General features: G+C 41.0%; 1 protein-coding gene across 1 annotated transcript in view; it reads left to right on the top strand.

The window, feature by feature from the left end:
* Positions 1 to 8,085: 8,085 nt before the first annotated feature.
* Positions 8,086 to 15,192, top strand: part of eeig1a (estrogen-induced osteoclastogenesis regulator 1a) — a 34,525-nt gene continuing 27,418 nt past the window's right edge. The window contains exons 1-2 of the mRNA XM_079568453.1: positions 8,086 to 8,187; positions 8,282 to 8,587. Of these exons, the coding sequence (XP_079424579.1) occupies positions 8,445 to 8,587 (143 nt within the window). The 5' untranslated portion in view covers positions 8,086 to 8,187; positions 8,282 to 8,444. The remainder of the gene's footprint in view (positions 8,188 to 8,281; positions 8,588 to 15,192) is intronic.

The raw sequence follows: 15,192 nt of genomic DNA, 5'->3' as shown, positions 1-15,192 counted from the left end.
GAGGAAAACTCACTCCAAAGTTAACAAGCCATACAGAAATAAAAGAAAATGACCTTGTGCGTTCTTGCTGTGGCACTGATTGTATCGCCGATAAAGTTTGTAATGGTCAAAATGTCAAAAGCAGTTCGTTTTTGTGACATCGTGGCATTCACATCACTAACAACAACAACAACAACAAGTCCTGTCTTAGACGGTGCAGTAGTTTGGCCATAAAACCCCATGCAGTTTATGTAATCGTGTTTTACAGATCCGTGTCAGCCTCTTACATAATGAGACCTTAAGGAGGAGAATCTTGGACTGAGCGTCTGAACTTGTATCCAAAACAAAAAAAAGGGGACATTTTTGCAGCAGAGGTTTAGTCTGCAGGTTTGTTGATAGTTGAACTAAAGCCAACTGCGCCCGGAGACGGTGGCCCGGCTCTCCACAAGCTTCCACTGCAATAAGGGAATTCAATGAACATGTATAGTTTGTTAAAAAAGGTTCATGTAAATACTGAAACATAGGTAATATGGACTGAAGGCTATTTGGAAGGATTTGATGCATTAGCCTATGAAAGATAAAACAGCTCCACAACCTGAATGAAAAACAATGGACTTTTATTTCAATTAACTTACTTAACTTAACCCCTGCATTAACAAAGCAGATTTTCTTTGGCATTACCCAAATAAAAGCTTCTTGAAGAAAAAAAAACGCAATCAAAAAGAGACAAAAAAGTAACAACGCGAGTGAAATCGATCAGTTTTGATCAGTTTTATGGGTCATAGCTTTCAAACGAGGCTCTGGCCTATGGCTGTAAGAAGCTTTTGGTTTTCAGTTCTTATGTTTTATTTTTTTTTACTTCAAGACTATTTACACTGTCGATTCTTACTGAAGACGTTAGTTTACGGGTGAACTCATGTGGAATTACAGTTTAAAGGAATAGGCCACCGTTTTTACATACTGAGATATGTTCTTACCTTAGCTTTGATGAGTTCATTTGTGCCTGTCTGGTCTTCACCTGTGCCCTCAGTCTTGTAAACACAGCGCAGACGGCGTTAGCATTTAGCCTCTCCCCCTCTCCACTATACAGTGCCTCTCGTAAGTATTCATACACCTTGAACTTTTACACATTTTATCATGTTTACAACCCTAAACATAAAGATTTTATTTTCATTTTTTTACTGAACGTTCACACACAAGTAACCGACAACTGTGAAGTGAAAGCGAAATGATACATGATTCTGTTATTTTTCAAAAAATAGAAAAGTGAAAAGTGGCGCGTGCATAAGTATTCATACAGCATGAATGAATACTTTGTGGAACCCCCTTTTGCTGCAATAACAGCAGCAAGTCTTTTGGGGTTTGACTCTACAAGATTAGCACATGTAGAGACTGACATTTTAGCCCATTCCTCTTTACAAAACAACTCCAGCTCTGTCACATTAGAAGGAGAGCGTTTGTGAACAGCAGTTTTCAGACCTTTCCACAGATTTTCAATAGGATTTAGGTCAGGACTTTGACTGGGCCATTAAAACATATTAATATGTTTTTATTAAACCATTCCATTGTAGATTTAGCTTTGTGTTTAGGGTCATTGTCCTGCTGAAGGTGAATCTCCGCCCCAGCCTCAGTTCTATGCTGACTCCAGCAGGTTTTCCTCCAAAATGTCCCTGTATTTGGCTCCATCCGTCTTCACAACTATTCGTACAATCTCCCCAGTCCCCGCTGAGGAAAAGCAGCCCCACAGCATGATGCTCCCCCCCATATTTGACACTGGGGATGGTGCACGCAGGACGATGAGCAGTGTTAGGTTTGCTCCATACATAACGTTTTGCATTTGGGCCAAAAAGTTCAATTTTTGTCTCATCTGACCAAAGCTCCTTCTTCCACATGGAGCTGTGTCCTCCATATGACTTCTAGCAAACTTCAAACAGGATTTCTTATGGCCTCCTTTCAATAATGGCTTTCTTCTTCCACTCGTCCATGAAGGCCAGATTTGTGTAGATACGACTTATAGTTGTCCCATGTACAGATTCCCCCAGCTCAGCAGCAGGACTTCACAGTTCCTCCAGTTATCATGGGGCACTTGGTTGCATTTCTTACAAGTGCTCTCCTTGTTTGCTCTGATATTTTAGGTGGACGACCACGTCTTGGTAAGTTGGCAGTGGTGCTTTACTCTTTCCATTTCTGAATGATGGATTGAACAGTGCTCTGGGAGATGTTTAAATCTTGGGAAATCTTTGTATAACTTAACGCTCCTTTAAACTTCTCCACAGCTTTATCCCTGACCTCTCTGGTGCTCCTTGACCTTCATGATGTTGTTTAGTGACCAATACAATCCGACCACAGCTCTGAGGGCCTAAAAGAACAGCTGAAATTATACTGAGAGTAGATTACACACAGGTGCCTCTATTTAACCGTTAGGCCAAGGTGTGAACATTCTGGAGTCATTAGGAATGTTATAAAGGCAATTTAATGCACTCAGAAAATGCTGTATGAATACTTATGCACGCCCCACTTTTCACTTTTCTATTTTTTGAAAAATAACAGAATCATGTATCATTTTGCTTTCACTTCACAGTTGTCTGTTACTTGTGTGTGAACGCTCAGTAAAAAATCTAAATAAAATCTTTATGTTTAGGGTTGTAAACATGACAAAATGTGCAAAAGTCCAAGGTGTATGAATACTTTCGAGAGGCACTATAGCTCCAAAACAGGTCAAGATAGAAGCTACCAAGCTCTTCCACGTTTTCCCTATTTAAATATGGTTTACGTGAAGTGTTACACTACAAAGTATAATTACACAAAATTAAACAACAAGCGGATAAAAGGGGGAACTATATTGTAAGGCGTAATAATACCAGGAGTAGTTCGTCATCCGTGCAGTAATCCTTCTCTTCTTCACGTTACTGTGTGGACGCTGAAGTACTCCTAGTATTTTTACGCCTTACAATATAGTTATATTATAATATAGAGCTATAGTGGAGAGCAGGAGAGGCTAAATGCTAACGCTGTCTGCGCTGTGTTTACGTGACTGAGGGCACGGGGGAAGGAAGATCAGACAGGTCCTAAAGAACTCGTCTAAGCTGAGGTAAGAACATATCTCAGTATGTAAAAACGGTGGCCTATTCCGTTGAAGGGTTAAAAAATGTCAAAATTAAGTATTTTCCTCCTCTTACATGTTCCAGCCATGTCCTACTGTTTAGAACGAGCCCAGACCTGTTCACCACAACTGCCTCTAAAATCCTGCACTGTCACTCAAAAAGGTGTTGTGTGTGTGTCATGCACAAGCTTAATATAGAGACTGCAGTTACATGTAAGACCTGAGGTGGCAGTAGTGAGTATAATAATGACCAACTTGCATCTAGTCTCTTTAAACAAAAAGATGTTGAATTAGATTCTTCTTTTGCTTTGATTACTTCACGATGTCACTGAAACGGTTTTGACTTCACAGATTGTTAAAAAACATTTCATGAGGAGATAAACATTCAGTCATTTTGTTTATAACCTTGTTTAACAATGGCAAGGTTAAATTGACCCCAGACACTAAACTACGTACGATTTGTTATGAGAGACAAGGAGAATGGTATCTGTCTTGTCTATATGCAAGGCTGAAACAACGATATCATTCTGTGTGAATCTCTGTGACTTCCTTAATGTTTGAGCCTTATGAGAGACATGGGAAGAGCTCTGAAAGAACCACGTTGTCTCTCTGAATTTGTACTTCTGATTGTTGCTCTTGCCAATAAACCTGGCTCTGGACACGATCCGCCACTCTCCGGGAGTTTTTGTACAAGATGTAAACTTCCACAGACAGGGACAATGTTATTGTAGAAACAGGGACGGACTGGGACTGAAAAACAGCCCTGGACTCTGACCAGCCTGGCCCAAATTAGCGTAATTGTGACACTTCCACAAATACATATTTTAACCTCTTACCTCCCGCCTTAACATTAACGAGTGCATTTTCCCCAGTTCGGCTTTTTATTATTATTTTTTTGACTGGCATCATCAGCAAAAAGAACGGGAAAGGCGGTCGTAGAAACAGAAGCAAAATCATTAATATAAATAATAAATAATAATGGTCCCAAAATTGAACCTTGTGGCACACCATACTCCACGGAATTCCTTTTAGATGCATGTTTTTTTTATACTGGGCTTTACCCAAATCTAAAAGCTTCTCGACCTGAGAGCAACAATGTAACGCCTCATTTGAAAGCTAAGACCTACAAAAGTGATGGAAACTTTTCGTCACGTCGCCACATTTTTGTCATATTTTGTTTTTAATTCTTTTTTCTATCATTTTTTGTTGTGTTTTTTTGCCCGTGTTTTTCTCATGTTTTCATCCTCTTTTACTCGCTATTTTGCTGCTTTTCTTTTCAGCTTTTAGATTTGGGTAAAGCTCGGTTGAGGCGGGACCGGTGGCCCTAGAGCCAGTGGCCCTTCTGTGCTCTTCCAGAACGGACACGTGGCCAGTCCGCCCCTGTGTAGAAATAAACTTTGATTGATTTGATGAATATTGGTACGGTCCATCAGTTGGCTGGACCGTTCCCAAGTTTCCATGTTAGTGTGAAAAAGATGAATATAATAGACTATTTCGCACAGCAATTAATCATAAGTTTATCAATAATCAGCCATTGAAGTCAGAGTGCTTTTTGGCAGGGCTTGGATGTTGGAAGAAACCGTTTTTAGCCAAAAGCGAACACCGAGGAGCGTTGCTGGGCAAAGACAGACATCTTTGTTTTTTTCGTACGCATGTTTCTGTATTGGAAAGAAACTCCTCAATCATCCCGAATGCTCCCAGAGTGCACTTTCGGTCAAATCCTTGTTCTGCTTCTGCTAACCGTCTTTTTTTTGCCTTCAATACGGAAAAATCAAACCACATTTTCACACACTTCTCTTCAGCCTTTTGTGCTGTACATTTGGGGTCAATTCTTTGGAAAAACACCGGGGGTTTTGTGTCTGCAGACTCCTTTGCATAAGAATGGGCTCTGTTTGCTAATCCACACTGAATCTGTCAGCTCACTCAGCAGGACGTGTGACTGCAGGGATTTGCACTTTGACTGAAATAACGGCAGATTCCACGAAATAATCCAGAACTTTCCAGATGATTCCAGGTTATTTTCGCTCAAGATTAAAAGACAAATGGAATTTTAATAACTAACTGTCTGTGCAGATTTCACTTTCACCAGTCACACAGATCTTACACATATTTTCTGAAAGGTCTTTCAATTGAGGCTGGCCTATAGGCTGTAATCAAAAACGTGACAGAAAAGCAATGAAAAAAACGAGAAAAACACATGAAAAAGCAACAAAATAACTAGAAAAAGAAATGAAAGCAATGAAAACGTAACAATAAAGTGGCAAAAGCGACGAAAAATGAGAAAGACTATTTGGAGACTAGAGTTGCCACTGGTCTCGGCGAGTCTCCAGGTAGTCTTGAAAACGCACGGGTTTGATTTCAGCGTGGTCTTCGAGAGGCTTACGTAGCCTCAGTTGGGGCAATGTTGCCGCAATTTTTTGTCCTCAACCTGTGAGGCATTTCTGTGACGTCCCTGCAATGTCTCCGCGAACCTGTCGGATACCAAGGAGATCTCCAGCAGTCGTGTGGGGTCTCTTTGAGCCGCACAGGTTGAGGACAACAAATGGTGCTTGCGACAACTGCTCAGACCTCTTGTAGCCATGCAGAGACCAAAAGGGGATTTTTTTTTCCAAGTGTCCCATGTGGTCTCAGCTGAAATCGAACATGTTCGTTTTCACCGAGACCTGGGGACGTCTCCAAAACCAGCGGCAAATCGAGTCTCCAGCGCACCGGCCTAGTCTCCAGGCCGGTGCGCTGGGCCCTCATAAAGCAAAGGCCTTCAACATTGGAGTCTCAGGCAAAATCATGTGGTAATATTAACCTATTTCTGAAGTTTACACGTCTTCCAACGGGACTGAGGCAGCAGCTCTACTCCAAGTTCCTCTCAAATGACACAGCTCCTTTTCCTTGCACAATCAGATTTTTTAAAGGACAACATTAGACTTGATCCAATTTCTTATCGCCTCAACTTGAATATCTGCCCAGTCTGACCCGGGCCGTGGTCATGTGAGGTCTGAAGTCCTAACACGACTAAAGCCAGGACCTAACTGGGGCACGCACACTGCAGGCACAGTGAGGAGAGAGGGCCTTAAAAGGGAGAGCGAGGGAGCAGGAGCTGAGCCGGCAGCTGATCGGGCTGAGCTTTTTTACACATATCCTCCAGGTGGAGGGTTTGGGAACAGCGGCACAATGAACCATAGTGCACTGGTAGTGTGACATCTGATTTTGAAAATACAACAAAAAAGAAATCCTAGAAAATAGAAGACAGGGGACAATAGAAATAATTTGGGCTAAAACTACCTTGGAAGTGTTAAACAAAGGGCTTTTCTCCAACTTCCACAGTCCCAGCATCTCTGTTAGTGCAGCCTCCATTAGCTGAGAGACAGAAATGCGGAGGTTCTTGGTGTTCAAATGAGAAATGGTACGTTCCCATATAGTCAAAGTGGTGCTTGTTCTCACCTGCAGTGGGAGTAAGGGAATTAAAGCTGCAATCTCAGGGGCAAAGTAGATCCACCAAGCTCTTCCACGTTTTCATTACGCCTTACATTACACCTTACAATATAGTACCCCTTTTTATCGGCTTAGAAAAACAACATGTTTATTTTGTGTGACTATACTTGGATTGTGTAACTTTTCACGTAACTGTATCTAAATAGGGAAAACGTGGAAGAGCTTGCTCGCTTCTAACTTCACTCCAGTTTGGAGCTAGAGGAATATGCTGGGAGAGGCTAAATACTAGCAACGTCTTTGGTCCTTTACAGAGACAGGCCACCATTTTTCCATACTGAGATATGTTCTCACCTGAGCTTAGACGAGTTGATCCGTACCTGTCTGGTCTTTGTGCGTGCGCTCAGTCACGCAAAAAAACCAAAGATGTTGTTAGCATTTGGCCTCTCTCAATGTATCCCTGTAGCTCCAAACGGGGGTGGAGTCGGAAGCTACCGCGCTCTTCCACGGGCACAAAGACCAGACAGGTACGCATCAACTCGTCTAAGCTCAGGCAAGAACATATCTCAATATGTAAAAAACGGTGGCCTGTTCCTTTAAGAATAGTTTTGAAGTTCTGTGCTTAGCTTGAGTAGATTTGTTTGTGTGGAGAACTTATTACTTTAACTCCTCTGCATTCAAAAGAGAAAAATCATACTTTCCACTCCACTACATTTGTAAGTTTATTGGCCAATTTAGGAATGAAAAACGATCTAAACGCGTGAAAAGTAAAGACAAGAAAAAAAAGTTCAATTAATTCTGCTTGGATAAGTCAAAAAGCGAAGTAAGTCTCTCAGTCTGAAAGAAATAGTGTAGGCTATGCCTGGTCTTTGCTGCCCTCTAGCGGCCAAAGTAACTTAAATCCATACAATCGTCTGTCGTTCATCAATTTATAACAAATATATATACATTTTTGGTGTGTATCCCTTCATATATTCATTATTTTATTTAAACCGTAAAATTAACTGTCCTGCTGTCATATTATGAAAACTCATTGTCATGTATTATTCGCTGGCTTGGTACTTTTCACACCGCTAACAGCAGCTATTAATGTTTTATGCTAATATTTTTGCTAGCACAGACCGTAACAGCACTTGTGACCAGACGAGGGCGATTTTTGACCAAAGACATCGGCTACTTTTTGTTTTTTTGTGTCAAGTTTATTAATTGTATGCAACACCGGAAGTGACAAACAATTCTTACTTACAAATGACTTTGTTTAGCTTTAGCCCTTTCACTGTCATTGATTTATAACAAACACACATTAAATGACAATAGATTATTATATTTTTGGTAACATTTTTGTTGGTATAGGCCTACGTAAATCTTTTGTAGCAAAACATAGCGTTAGCCAAATAGCTTTGTCACGAAAGTCAAACTACATACATTTATCGTATTATATTTGCTAGATAACACTCAACACACACATTCTTAGTGATTTGCTCCATGTTCAACAATAAGTATATATAAATTTTAACTTTGTCGTACGATGCTGCTTTTATTTTGAAGCGCCAACCGGAAGTCGCTCTATTATTGTCAAAGTTAACGGAGAGAAAAAGCGAAGTGTGTCTTTTTTTTCCTGTCATTTTTTGTTGTAGAAACGCGACCGACGAAGCCCACGACACCAGAAATGAATCCCGGTGGGTCTTAACTTACTTCCCAGCCGGTTCTCCCCAACACATTCACGTATTTGTGAACTTTAATGAGCTCGTTCTCACTTCTGTCGTGTTACAGATTGTCGCGTCGGTTCGTCTCCAAAGAAGGGCATCATCATCATCGTTGGCAGCAGCAGCAAAACGAGCTAAAGAACCCGCACCAGCCCGGGAGTTAGGCGTTTGGACGGCTCTGTTGATCAGGTTTAAGCCTCGCAATCGCGGGATAAAGGGTGTAAAAAATCATGGCTTTCTTCGTGAAGAAGAAGAAGTTTAAGTTTCAGACCCATTTGACTCTGGAGGAGCTGAGCGCGGTGCCCTTTGTGAACGGAGTGTTGTTCTGCAAACTGCGGCTGCTCGACGGGGACTTTGCGGCCACTTCTACCAGGTAAAAGTCACTCAACACGAACTCAAACTGAGCCACGATGCAGGCTCTGGGTGCTCACAAGGGTGTCACATGCAGCACTCTGATGTTTTGGGATTTATTGTGAGCGTTTATGGCCAAGGTAACGGAGCAAAAAAAGGGTAATCAGGTAATGAACGTCCAAATCAATGGCCCGAGAGTGACATTTAGCTGCCATCACTTCTGTATGTGGATATTCTCTTTGCTTTGAAGGCGACTTACTCAAAAAGACAATTGTCCTGAACAGACTAAATGCCCCTCATTTCTAACTAATTTTTCCCACCTTTTCTCCCCCCCCAAAAAATCGCAAATGTTGTCCTCCTGTCCCCCAATGTTTTTTTTTCCCCAATTTCCTCTCATTTTTCCCCAATTTTTATTCCCGTTTCCCCAAAATGTTTCTCAGGCCCCCATTTCCCGTCATTTCCCCTCATTCTTAACCTTTTGTACCCCCCCCGAATTTTTTTTTTACCCAATTTTGTCCCATTTGTCCAATTTTCCCCCCTTATTTGCGACCACTTTTTTTCCTCCACCTCTTTTTTTTTAAACATTTTGTCCCAATCCCCCGTTTTCTCCCTATTTTTTTGCCCTTTTCCCCCATTACAAAATGGTGTCCTAAGTTTTGTCTCGCTTTTCCCCCTTTCTCCACCTATTTTCCCCCACATGTCCCCTCATTTATACAGAGTATTAAAAATGTAAAAATGATGTATTTTCCTCCACCACTTGCTTCGGTCGTAATAGCCGTCATGCACGAGCCTAAGGGAATAGGCCATTGTTTTTACAAAAGTATAATTACACAAAATGAAGCAATGTGGATTTTCTAAGCGGATTAAAACTGGGAACTATATTGTTAGGCGTAATAATACCAGGTGTAGTTCGAAATCCGCGCAGTAATCTTCACTTTACTGTGCGGATGCCAAACTACTCCTGGTATTTTTACGCCTTACAATATAGTTCCCCCTTTTATCCGCTTAGAAAATCCACATTGTTTAATTTTGTGTAATTATACTTTCTAGTGTAACACTTCACGTAACCATATTTAAATAGGGAAAATGTGGAAGAGCTTGGTAGCTTCTATCTTGACCTGTTTTGGAGCTATAGAGGAGAGAGGGAGAGGCTAAATGCTAACGCCGTCTGCGCTGTGTTTACGTGACTGAAGGCACGGGGTAAGACCAGACAGGTCCTAAAGAACTCGTCTAAGTTCAGGTAAGAACATATCTCAGTATGTAAAAACGGTGGCCTATTCTTTTAATAAAGAAGCTGCAGTTACGCATATGACCAGAGGTGGCAGTAGTGAGTATAAAATGACCAACTTGCATCCAGTCCCTTAACCCCTTAACTCCCACCTGAACCGAGCACATTTTCTCCAGCTTTACCCCAATCCAAAAGCTTCTGGAAAAAAGGTGTGAAAATAGCAACAAAACTGAGACAAAAACAAGGATGAAAATGTGAAAAAAGTGAGAAAAAATGGACCAAAATTTGACAAAAAAAATGCGAAAAATTTGATGAAAAAGTGACAAAAATGTCACGAAAATTTGACAAAGATGAGATAACTGCCCAACAAAAAAAAATAGTTTCGTAGGTCTTAGCTTTCAAATGAGGTGTTACACTGGCCTACAGGATTTGGGCAAAGCTGAACTGGAGAAAATGCTCTCGGTTCAGGCGGGAGTTAAGAGGTTAACATTTCCCCCCAAAATGTCCCAATTTAAAAAAGAAATAACTTTGCACATATTTTTCCTACATTTCTTTCCCAATTTGACAAAAAAAAAAAAAAATCTCTATTTTCCCCAATTTATTCTCTATTTTTTTCACAGTTTTTCCCCCCTCATTTTTGACATTGGAGATAAACTCGATGTTGTAAATCTGCATTTCCAACCCGCCATTTTGGTAGGATCTTGTAGATGATGCATATCCCACCTCTACATAACCCTAACACGCACTGTCCTGAAAAGCAGGTAGAAATGTGCTTTATACATGTGACCATTTACCATTTTTATTCTTAACACTTCTCCAATAGTGTCAGAGCGACTTTGACTCAAACGTAAACTCTCCTAAATGTGTCTGAAGCGGTTTTCTTAATGACGGCGTGTCATCTGTGTGATCTGTGTGTGTGGCCCCGCGGTTTATTGGCTCTTTCTCACTTGCTCTGGGTTTGGCGCGTCGCTGCGAAGTCGCCCTGACATTCGGAGACACTTTTAGAGCCGCATTTACAAGAAGAAACAAACATGTGGTCTGTTAAAGAGAGAGGTGCGGATTTTCACCGTTCACCAAAAGGCAAAATGGAGGAAACGAATCGAGACGGCCGTTGGAACAGGACGTTGTACATCAGGGGTCGGCAAGTTTGCTAATTCAAGTAGATTTAAGTCATTTCTTCCTTTTAGATGATTATTCTTTTAGGATTATGGCCTAAAAGCGTGCTCTGCGAAGACATTTTAAGGAATTGACAGCATTTTTCACATTTCTAGAGTACTTTAACAGACATTTGATCTCCGATTTGGGTCATAACATGTCTCAAAATCATCTCGAGGGCCAGAGTTTTGATACCCCTGTTGTCCATTTACTGTTGGACATAATAAAGTTATCCTTATATTATAGAATTAGGAGGATTCAGAAGGAAATTAATACTGTTCAGCTTATCTCCAAAGGGAATGGAATGATTAATGGGCAAAGTTAAAAAAGTAAAGCGACGTATGTGTAGTATGTGGAAAAGTACGTGCTTTATTTGTCATTGTACAATTGTATGTTGACATTGCGTAGTTCAGGTGTTGGATTCGTCCTGAGCCTCTGTGAAACCGAAGTACTGCCTCCTCCGAAACGGTGCAGCCCCTGTTTCAGAGCATGGTGTCCTGCACTGGTCAGCTCCTCCTTCCTCTTCCTCCTGCGCAGCTCCCTCCGCATCCCCACAACAGCCCTTCGCCATCTTCTCCTCGTCTCCTTTTTTTGTTTCCTGTAGCTCCTCTTGTGACGCCTCCACTGTGTTTCAGAAGAAGAAGCTCATACTGTAAGCCGGGTCCTTCACGGCTAGAACGGACTCTGCAGTAAAGAAAATCCAGCGAACCTCACAAAAGACCAGGAACGATGTACAAAAGTATCCAAACAATTGCATGAGCTTCTATTAGAAACTCAAAACCTGACCAGGAGTTGTGTTTTGAAGCACATCTTTGAGTCACCTTTGAAGGTCTCTGGAGGTTTGAAGGACTTATAAGAAGAGCTGCCCAATATATCGCAAAAGATGTTGTATATACGCAATATCCGTATCACAATAATCATCGGCGCCGCAACTAGACAAACAAAATTTGGGAATTGTTTAAAACTTTAAGCCTTGTTTTGACACAAGTTCCTTACGATTTTACGATATTTTAAATCTCGTTCTCAGGATATTTCACAGCCCTTTTGCAAGTTACTTCAATATCGTTCAGCTCATCAGGTCGGGATGTAACGATTTTGTGTTTTTTTTTAACCTTTTTTATTTTTTAAGAACATGAATATGACTCATTCATATCAATAGATGTTTCTTTTGTTTCAACTATAATCATTTTGACATGTGCGCTTGTACATATTTTCAGCATAAATAAGATATGTAGCAAAGCATTTTGAGACTTATTTTTATTTAACATACATATTATATTTATATTTATATTCACATAAGTATTATTTTTTTGGCAGTTTTAACACAATACTACTATTTAGAACTCATTTTGCTGTGCAGTTTTTTTTTCTTCCCAACCCTCGAACGCCTCGCAGCCTGCCGGTGGCAAAAATGTTTTTTCCTAGGATAGTGGGTAAACGTTGGACATTCATGATCCAATCAGAGACCTATTAAGATTAGGCACCCGCCCACTATCCTTAAAGTTAGTGGCTCGGGCAGGGTCAGGGTGAAGCTGATTGGTTGATATATGTATGACGTTTCACTGTCATGACTTGTGACTGGTTGATCTACCAACTATCCTAGGAAAAATATATTTGCATACCGGTGCAGCCTGTGTGATCATATGGAGGAAAAAGACATGATAGCTAGGGCTGCTCTATTATTGAAAAAATAATAATCACGATTATTTTTGTCATAATTGAAATCACGATTATTCAACAATTATTTGTCACCTTAAAAAAAAGTCTATCTTTATTTTATTTATTAATCAAAACACTATGATGATATTTTCTGTTTTCTGAACAGTCATTAAAGTACAAATGATTTCAAGTTTGCCTCGATTAAAGAGAGGTCTCTGTTTCACACCTGCCCCCTGCTGGCCAGCCCTCACACCTGCGCAAGTAAACTGAGCAGCGCGGCCTGATGACATCATCACACAGTTTGTTTTTAGGTCAGACAAAAGCACGAGCCATGGCACGTGAAAAGCGAAGGGAAAATAATCCCAGCGCCGTGAAATAACGCAAGTCTGCTTTGCAAAAAAACAAAAAAAGGAAAATAAAAAAAATATATATAATAGATTTTTTGAGATTATGCTAATTTTGTAATCGTTTACTGTTATCAAAATTGTAATCGAATTTCGATTAATTGCACAGCCCTAATAATAGCTCTCTGTAGATATTGGATTAGTTGACAAACGATCATTTCATGAGGATTTCAGCAGAATCCGAGCAGGTCGGTCAGATGTTTGCCAGTTTACTATCTTTGGTAAACTCCTCAGTTAGCCACTGACGCTAATCTCTGACTGTGTAGCCGCTAATATTTTGCGGCACTGCTGCTTCGATACCTAAAGGTGCTTGTGTTTACATGGTTGTGAGGCGGGGGGAGGTGTGGAGCTTGTCTTGAGAAAAAGTTAGCTCGCTGTTTCTAGCGATGCAATGTGAGAATACAGCTTTACGGTTGGGCCAAAATGGAGTCGCTCAGGGTGACTTTAACATCGAATCACATTTTAAGCAGATTTTGGATGAATCCTTACATCCCTACTATCAGGGGGTACCGGTGGTATTATCTGCAATGAAATCATTTAGTTGCATTTTTGTTTTTCTGTTTTAGACAAAACCTGCAAGAGCCAGATTGATATCGGTGTCAGGGACATTAGCCCTGACATCAACCCGGGATCCCTCTGACTTTTTAGTTTTAAAAAATGATGTGTTTGTGAGTGTGCTCTGAACTTATTCCATGAGAATCCAGCTTCCAAGATAGTTTAGACAATTGTCCAATCTTGGTTCAAAGCCTCTTTAGTCATGATTTGATCTTGGTGCTACTTGGAACTTGGAAAGAGAATAAGGTTGAGGTTCATCAACTTGAATGTTGTTTTCTCCGTTGGGAAATGTGTCCTCTGACCCGTCCTCATTGCATTTTTGCCAGGTTTAAGAATGCAATTATCCATTATCTGTCCTCTTTTTCGCCGGCCTTTGATCGTCTCCCCTCAGACTCAGCGCTATGTTTGTTTTCATGGTGAAGCAGATTAGAAAGGCTTTAATCAACAAGAAGAAAGAAGAACCAGATTATGCAACTTGTTCAAAAGCAGATGAAGCGATAGAGTAACGACCGCCGCGCTGCCACGTCCCTCCGCTCCTGGGACTGTGCTGGGACGGTCCCGGTTAAGCCCGTGTTTTGTCTGGCGAGGGCCGTTACATCAGCCTCGGATTCTTGTGCAAAAGTCATGCGTGGATTCCAAACAGGCGGCGCCCACATGAGGATTATGTCACTCACAGACCGGGCCTTTGTCGCGGAGAGTCACAGAAACACGACCGCAGCTCAGATACGGATAAGGAACTCTGCTGTGGCTTTGTTATTCATTTTAAACAAGCTGAAGGACACGGTTCCAACAGCTTTGACTTTCTTTTACTCATTGCAGTGTTAAATGGGTTGTGTTGTCGTTTTTGGCAGCACTTCGTTTCAGTTTTAGTCTTTTTGCTTTTTTTGTCTTGGTCATATTTGAGTCATTTCTCAATGTGACAGTTTTATTCCAGTTTTAGTCGACGGAAACTCAAAAGGTTTTAGTCCAGTTTTACACTGTAGTCATTTTTCATTCACTCCATGCTCAGGGGTGGTAAGCTGCTATTGTAGTCACAGTTGCCCTGGGGTAGACTGATGGGATGAATGATGAAGGCAGTCTATGCCATCGGCCCCTCCCACCAACCACTCATTCTGGCTTATTGTACATGTTTTTAGTGGTAGGGGAAACCGGAGGAAACCACTACAAAATGGCCATGATGTTAAAGAGGGGGTATTATGCTTTTTTCAATCTCATAGCACCAGTCTATATCACACTACAATGATGACCAAACCTTCTGTTGGTCTGTAAATGCAGTCAATTAGAATAGGCAAGGCAGGGCAAGTTTATTTGTAGAGCACAATTCATACACAAGGCAATTCAAAATGCTTCACAGTTGCATAAATACAAGAAAGCAAATAGAATCAATAAAAAAATCAACAAAAAAATAATCAATTACAGTAAAAAGCAAGAGTGCAGATAAAATAATAACTGAATAACTGCCTTGTATAAAATTGCTCTCTCAAAATGGCTGTAGCGAATGTCTTGAAATAGGCCTCTGTCTCTTTAAGAACCTCTGACCCTTTCCGACACGCCCCCTCCACACGCTGTCTGTGGCATCAGTGGGGAGGGGGTTCTGCTGAGGAGCAGTGGTTGGTTACTCGGCTG

Source organism: Gobius niger (genome assembly GCF_951799975.1).
Source record: "Gobius niger genome assembly, chromosome: 1".
In the NCBI taxonomy this organism is placed as follows: domain Eukaryota; kingdom Metazoa; phylum Chordata; class Actinopteri; order Gobiiformes; family Gobiidae; genus Gobius; species Gobius niger.
The sequence above is the reverse complement of the archived record's forward strand: the minus strand, read 5'-3'. Positions and strand labels throughout refer to the sequence as shown.